General features: G+C 51.7%; 1 protein-coding gene across 1 annotated transcript; it reads left to right on the top strand.

Moving 5' to 3' along the window:
* Positions 1-3268: 3268 nt before the first annotated feature.
* PV09_09153 (uncharacterized protein) lies at positions 3269-3718 on the top strand (the record flags this gene model as incomplete). Its single annotated transcript, XM_016363152.1, has 1 exon — positions 3269-3718. The coding sequence occupies one exon, from the start codon at positions 3269-3271 to the stop codon at positions 3716-3718; it is 450 nt and encodes a 149-aa protein (XP_016208988.1).
* Positions 3719-8438: the final 4720 nt, after the last annotated feature.

Here is an 8438-nt window from a genome sequence, read left to right as displayed (position 1 = left end):
TAGGTCTGGTCGACCGGATAGTCCGCTGCGGGGTAGATGAGGACATTAACCATGACTCTGACCACCTACCGATCGGCATCACGCTAGACACAAGGATCCGAACGATAGAACCCAAACCCAAACGCCCGTGGAAACACCTAGACGAAGAAAAGTTCTGCGAGGCCCTAAAGGAGGTCCTCACACCACAACGCAGGCCAGACATGAAGAAAGCGCTCGATGAGTATGTCCAGCACATCGTCTCCGCAATCCATATAGCGACAGAAAAGGTCCTACCTTTGAGGAGGTCCAGCCCTAAGATGAAGGAAGGGTGGGACGACGCATGCCGAGAAACACTTGCAGAAATGAAGCGCCTCCGTAGAGTTTACTCCCGGCAGCCAACAATTAAAGCGTGGGAGGACTATCAACAAGCTAGGAAACTCAAGGGCAAGACCATCGCAAGGGCACTTCAGAAAGCACATAGAGACCGGGTGACAGAAGCGGCGAGCTCGGCCGAGTCACTGTGGAAGGTCGCAAAATGGGCACGCAACAGGGGCAACCAAGCCCCAAGCATCACACCCATGATACGGAGGCCTGATGCCCCAGGGGATGCCCCAGCAAAAGAACCACAAGTAAAGGTGGATATATTCAGAGAGGCCTTCTTCCCGCCCCTACGGGAGTCGGATCTGAGCGATATCGAAGGGGCGTCTTATTCAGGGCAGGTACAGATGCCGAAGGTCACCAGAAAGGAAGTATTGGAAGCAATCCATGCCGCAGCCCCGCTAAAGGCCCCTGGGCCAGACGGGATATCAAACAGGGCGCTACAGGCAGCCGCAGGAATACTAGTACCGTACCTCACGACCATCATCAATCAAAGCCTAAAATTAGGATACTGCCCGGCCCACTTCCGCGAGTCGGTCTCCTTTGGATGGGCAGTCCCTAGAATCGTGTTCTAGCGCGCAGTAGCCACATGTCTTTGCTGCCTTGCATTGGGTTCCTATGTGGCCATATACCTGACACTTGAAACACTGCTTCAGGCGGCACTGACGTTCATAGCGCTCGCTCTGGCACATCTCTCCTTGCCACACTAGGCCCTCATCGATAATCTTGTTGGCGTCCTCAGGCCTCGTGAATTCTATGATGATTGACGACATTGCTTTACTTGGTGCCCGCCGGGTGAGCCACCCGATGTATTTGATCTCTGCGTCTGGGATAAACGGTTTATTGTCTTGCAGGATGGCGTTTCTTATGTCTTCCTGCTTGTCCATGTCGACTGTACTGACCCGTATGCCGTGTACTAAGACGCCGTAGGTCGGGTTCCTGACCGAGGACCCGCTACCAACTCGTGCTACCCAGTCGTCTGTGATTGCCGCAGGAGCTGCGTCTCCTTACCTGTTGTTGTTCTGATACTGAGGTCCCCGCTCTTCAATTGGTTAGCTGACATTATGGTGATGCCGGTGATGTGTTCGTTCTCGCTTTGGGTAATCGCTTGGTTGACGTGTGTTTTAAGAGTCCGCGGGTTCATCGCTCGTAAGCGTTCGATCGTGTGGCTATCCCTAATGTTTACTATGATCTCCCGCTGGTTCGGCGCGGTAGGAGGCATCCTTTGCTCATGTGTCTGTACGCTGTGAGCGCCTCTGGCCGCCGCCGCAGCGTAGCTCATAGGTGTCCCCTCTTGGGGTCGCATTGCTTTGTTTTTAATGTCCTTCGCTATGTCCACTGTTATCCTGCTAAACGCCGTTGCTTCGAGGGCCGCTGCTTTTGCCTCCTCGCTGATGATTGCTGTCTTTGGGTTTCTGTGGTAAGGCCGCGTATTCCCTCTTTTATCACCGCTAGCTCTTTCGCTGAGTCTTCTGCTCCTGTTCGGAGCTACGCTTGGATAGCACAGACTGCATCATGGACATGGACAAGATCCGGAGCTTGCTGTACCTTTGTCACGAAGTTGAGGGCCGCGAAGATTATTGATTTTACGGGGTCCAGCTCAACAGTGCGGCTGGGCGTGCTATGTACGAACTGCGCTGCCGCTTGAAGGTGCTTCGCCAGTTGGGTAGCATGCTCTGGCAGTCTGTTTGACCAGGACTCCCCCCTGGGCCAGGGAATCGACATACCTGTATTTCACGCGTTGGGCGCCGCGTCAGGCCTGTCAATTCGTCTAACTGCTAGGTAGGGGAGTGTGTATGCACAGTTAGAACTACTAGATTCCAAGAATTCGCGTTCTCGCTGTTATGGTGTTTTTTCTCGCCGGCTGGCCTTCTTTTCACAATAAGGCGTGTCGGCCGCTTGCTGAGAATCACGTGACCCAAGAAAAACTCGAGTTTTGGGTAGAGTGTGTGGAACCCCACAAAGCTCGGTAGGACGCGAGAACGCGCTTCCGATGGTACAGGAAGTCTGCCAGGAAAAGAGTGTGGTGGAGCAGATGCCTCTTGGCGATTTTCAACCTTCACCACCCAGTATGGGAAGTATAGCGGGGTAGATAGACACGAGAAGAGGAAGAAGAGCTATGAGACAGACATTATGCAAAACGCATGCTTGACGAGCACGCTCCGCCATATAGCGATCATATACGAAGAGGAAGAAAAAAGAGGACGAAATTCGACCTCTGTTGGATATCCGCCGGATTGGCAGATAAGAGAATCTGATGCAAGATGGACGGAGATATGGAACATGACTCTGACCACCTCCCGGTCAGCAAGCAAAGTTATGGATCTAAGAATTCAACACCGGTAAGGGAAACCCGCGAGGCAATGGAAACACTTGGGAACTTTTTAAACACATCTACAAACCCTGGAACCATATTTTTGGAATTTACCACTTTAGCGCAACGTAGATCGCCCCAAAATAAAGCCGACATTTGCTCAGGCTTTTGCTGGCTATAGCCCAATACTCAGTATGTCTTAAGGCCGGAGAAAGTGGCCTCCCGTTGAGGTAAAATGCGACACCCTTAAAGACCATGGAGATTGAATCCTAGCGGATATGAACAACCTTATGGAATATGCACGTGCAGGCATGGAAGGAACCAACTGAAAGGGAAAGGACATCCCTGAAAAGGTCTATAAGCCGCTATTTGACAGTATCCAACAGTTTGTGATACGGGCGACGCGCCCAGATAATAATGAACTCGAGCAACAACGCCAAGTATACACACTCATTCAGGATATACACCGAAACGTTACTATTATTAAGGCAAACAGCAATATAGCAAACACGCCCCTCCCAACAAAGAACGTATACAACACGCACCTGGGCACAAATCGCGTCTTCTCTCGCCGCGCCTCCTTTCCTACAACGCACCATGAGCGGGACGTCCTCCGCAGCAGCCTCAATCGAGAGCCCAAGGCACAAGGAGATAGTCATTAGGTATAAAAGGAATAAGGCAGTACCAGAAGCATGGAGAAAGCTAAGGCCCAGTGAGCTAGTCCAAAAGCTCAACGAGGCGCTCGCGTCCACGGAAGACACGTTAATTATGGCAGCCAAGTTCAAGGCAGCCAGAATCAACAGCAGAGGGTCAATCATCGCGCACACGGAGACCGCAGCACAAGCGGAGACCCTGCGCAGGCATAAAGAGGACTGGAAGGGATTCGTAGCAACAGAGGCAGATGTAATGCTGCCAGTCTACCCAGTGATCGTACATGGGATACCAATCAAATCCGTCGACCCAGGAAACAAGACAGCGTTTATTGAACAGCTCAGGATTGAAAATAGACAAGTAATGTCACATGACATGGTAGTCGACTGCAGATAGTACCGTAAATATAGAGACGGCCGAAAGACGGCAGCCTCGTGGTAGACTGCAAAACGCCTGAAGGTGCCAATGTACTTATTAAGGGAGGGACATTAGCATGGAGCCACGGACTACGAGTGGTGCGCAGACACGACCCATCATGCCAGCTTATCAGATGCCTGAAGTGCTACCAGTATAGGAAATGCAAGGGAACCTTCTGCACGAACAAAGAGACATGTGGCAAGTGCGCCTCTGTCGAGCACAACACTGAGGACTGCACATCCTCAGTCCCAAGATGCTGTCTTTGCCACGGCGCATATTACGCTTGGTCAAAACAGTGTCCAAAATATAAAGACAAGATAAGGAGGGTAGAGGTAGCAAAGGCCGAACTAAACGCCCGCCCCTTCTACCCCGAACCATGCTACGAGGTCAGTCCAGGACCTTCTGTGGTCGGCAGCCGCCCTGCAGTATCACAAAACGATAAGATAGAAACAGATCACATCCCAACACAAGCAAACCAGAAAGGAACAAGCTGGACTGGTGTCCCGACGGCAAGCCAAAATGCCCCAAGATCGCGGGCGACAGAGGACCTAGAAGAGTACATCCTGGTAAAAGCGAGGAAATCAAAGACCGCGAATCAACCACTCCGAGAGATCAGTACCAACCCCAGGAAGAGATGACATGACGACCGGAGCCGATCCAGGTCAGAAACCAAAGGGCAAACACGGTCAAAAGCGAGGAGCAGCAGTGCCCGCCGCGAGGAGCCAGAAATCTCGTTGCATATCGACAATGAGAGTGAGCAGGAAGAAGAGTCTGACCTATCGGGGACAATCAGGACATTGAAATATAGGTCTTCATCAAGACCAGCAGTACCATCGAGGAAAGTCAAAGAAAACATGAGCGCGACGCAATGAGTGAAAACATACCAAGGCTATAGACCATAACGGTAGCACAGTACAACGTAGGCGGAAGCTGCAACACCATGGCGGAGGTCCTAAGGGACCCCGTGCTAGGTGAAGCAGATATCATCGCCTTTCACGAGCCGTACATTAACAAATTCGGCACTGAAATCCAGACCCACAACTCAGCAAAGACCAGGTATAAGTATTTATACCAAATCACACCAAGGTAAGAGTGGCAACATTCATTAGTAAGAATATTGATGCAAAGAGCATCGAGCTCACTGATTATGGGCAAAACTTGACGACCGTAACCCTCAAAATGAAAGACGAACGCAGCAAGATTACAGTATACAATGTATACAACCCCAACCCGGAAGCACCGTTTGAAGAAGAGACCGGTCTCCCACATCGCTCCCCCCTGTAAAAGCTCAACCGCGCCCTGGAGCAAAGAAGATCCCACCAAAACATTATACTAGGAGACTTTAACCTACGGGATGAACTCTGGGGTGGACCAGGAATCAAGGAAATAGCATGCCCACGCGTTGCTGACTACCTTCTACAAATACTGGAGTAGCATTGGTTAAACCTATGCTTCAAGCCAGGCAGTAAAACGAGGATAGCCAGAGGAAACGCGCAGTCAGACAGCACCATTGACATGACCTTTGCCACAGAAGACATCCTGGAACGTCTTATCAGCGCAGGTCCCTGGGCAGAACTGGACAAAGGATCCGACCACCTGCCCCTCGTGACCACATTTTGAGCCGGAATCACCCAAGCCGGAGAGGCGGAGCGATAGCTTATCAAAAAGATCGACATGGGAGTCTTCACCGAGGTGCTTCGAGCTTGGCTGCCCGAAATTGAACCAGCAGGACTCACACCAGCCGAAATAGATAGAAAAACAGAAAAGATCCAAGAGGCACTAAGAAAAGCTGTCCACGCCAGTGCACCGAAGGCGAGGATTGGACCACGTTCAAGACCCGGATGGACACCCGAATGCACATAAGCAATCAAGGAATTCAAGAGAGCCCGACGAAGATGGCGAACCACCGGCGATGACATCGACTACATGGTCTTCCAGATGGCCAGACGGACAAAGAAAAAGACCATCAACAAGGCCCTCACAAAAGAACACCGGGAACGTATATCCGGGATACAAGAGATGAAGGATGTGTGGAGGGTAGCTAAATGGGCCAAAAAACAGAGACATCCCATATACGGCCTTTACACCAGACATTAAAGACGCCAACGACACGCCCCAGAAAACGACACAGGGAAAGGCGGAAGCCTTACGACACACGTTTTTCCCAGTTCCACCGGACACGGACACCGATGATATTGACGACGCACAGTACGAACCACCAATACAACTACCCCCAATAACAGAGCATGAAGTGCAAGCAGCGATCAAACGCGCGACCCTGGATAAGGCCCCCGGACCAGATCAAATCCAGAACAGAGTGCTGAAGCTGGCCATGACGGAGCTGACGACGCCACTGACGAATCTTTTCAACTGCGAGAGTGCGGGACACTACCCGAGCCCGCTGCGCCAGTCCATTACCGTGGCACTCCGGAAACCGGGGAAAAACGACTATACAGCAGCCAAATCATACCGACCAGTAGCGCTACTCAACATTATTGAACGATACTAGACAGCATCATGGCCAAGAGAATCAGTTATATAGCTGAACGCTGCGGCTTACTCCCCCGATTCAACATGGGCGGACGCGCAGCAGTAGGATGCGAGCATGCGGTCCACCTCATCTTAGAGAAGGTCCAGTGGGCAAGACAGAGAGGACTAGTGACCTCAATGTTGCTAATGGATGTCTCAGGAGCATTCGACAACGTCTCGCATAAGAGACTCTTCCACAACCTCCGGATAAAAGGGACTCCCAACGTCGTGGATCAGCTTACTAGAAAGCTACCTCTCCAATCGGAGCACGAGGATTCAGCTTCCGGAAGGAGAATCAGAGGTCTTCAGCACTCCGCACGGACTGCCCCAAGGTTTATCCTTATCACCAATCCTATACCTCTTCTACAACGCACCACTACTGGAGACCGACAGCTAAGAGAACCTGATTGTCGGGTATATTGACGACATAGGACTTATTGCACACGGTCCTAATATAACAGCGAATAATGCCACAATTAACCGTATCCATATGAGAATGGAAGACTGGGCCCGTAAGGCCGCGTCAGTATTCGCCCCTAGCGAATACCAACTCATTCATTTCCACCCTGAAGATGACACCTTATCTACTAAGAGGGGCATAGAAGGACCGCCCAATACCACAGTTAAAACGAGCAATAACCCCGCGAGGAACAGTGGGGATGGAGCGTCAAGCCGACCCACGGGCGTGAATGGACACACTATGACCCTATCCCCCTCAGAACCGGGGGACGATAGTCCCCAACAGAGAGACATCCTGAGCGTACTGACAGCCCCGACAAACACAAAAACGCTGGCGGAGGGCCACACCGAACACACGGCCTCCCACACCGCAACACCGGGACGAACTTGCCCCAAGCGCAGGTAGACCAAGCAGACTCAGAAGCCCTTATACTTAGGACAGCTAATGGCAATGTACACACCATTCAACCGGAACAACACGTACGCTACCTGGGCGTGCAGATCAGCTCTAAAATGACCGACAATCACCACCTACAGCACCTAGAGAAGAGCGCGTCGAAGCAACTGCAGGCACTAGCGCAATTGGCACGATCCAAGTGGGTGGTCACGTCCGCCCAGCAGAGGAAGGTTTACAAAGCCACAATACTACCGAAGATCCTATTCGCGGCATCGTGCTGGTACTTCCCGAAGGGAGGGAGAGGCTTCAACGCCCAGAGAAGCCAAATCGAAAAATCTCTAGCCAGCATACAGAGGTGGGCGTTATGCTACGTCAGCGGGGCATTTAGAACAACGGCACTGGCCGCCCTTGAGGCTGAACTCTACATACCACAAATCAAAATAGCACTCCGCAGAGCATGCGAGGCAGGCCTGAACAGAATCCAAGCATCGCCACACTACGAGTATATCAAGGAAATACGACAGAGAACGTACCCGGGAGCGAAAGCATCAGCGCAATACCGATTGCTCAGCCCCCTACAGAAGCTCGAGGAAGCCCAAACGAAGGAAGACCCGAGTCCAATGCAGAGAAAAGTGATCCAACCCGGGCTGTTTACACCCTTGGAGAGAAATCTCCAGATAGTAATAGTAGAAAAGGAAGAAGCGGCGGAGGCTGGACATAACACGGAAGCACAGGACGCGAAGGAAGACACGAGCCACTGGTGTTTTTATACGGATGGGAGTGAGATTGAGGAAAGAGTAGGAGCAGCTGCGTATAACAGCAAGCTAAAGAAGCACGAAATGCGCTACCTAGGCACCAATAGGGAGAGCAACGTTTACGCAGCTGAACTATCAGCCATCGTACTCGCCCTCAAAATGGTAATCCAAGCTAAACGGGACCCGAACATAAAACATCCGCTAATGAAAATCACGATCTTCGCGGACAGCCAGGCAGCCCTCCGGGCGATCCACAACCCGGGCAACGGCTCAGGTCAATCACTGGTAAACAGGGTCAGAACACACGAACAAGCGGCGCTCCAACTAGGGATCAGGACAAGATTTCAATGGGTCCCGGCACATATCGGAATCACCGGAAATGAGATAGTTGACGAGCTGGCCAAGAGAGCCACAGGACGGCGAAAGGACAGACTCCCTAAACCGCCAGCAAAGAGGATGTAAGGGGCAGTCCGAATGAGGTCAGCAGCAGAAAGGTGGGAGAAGAAAAAGGCAAAGAAAGATTGGGCGAGCAGCTGGGCTAGAGCAAAGACAGGAGGCA

This window comes from Verruconis gallopava (genome assembly GCF_000836295.1).
Source record: "Verruconis gallopava strain CBS 43764 unplaced genomic scaffold supercont1.56, whole genome shotgun sequence".
NCBI classification, from domain to species: domain Eukaryota; kingdom Fungi; phylum Ascomycota; class Dothideomycetes; order Venturiales; family Sympoventuriaceae; genus Verruconis; species Verruconis gallopava.
Note: the sequence above shows the minus strand (reverse complement) of the source record. Positions and strands in the feature narration are given on the sequence as shown.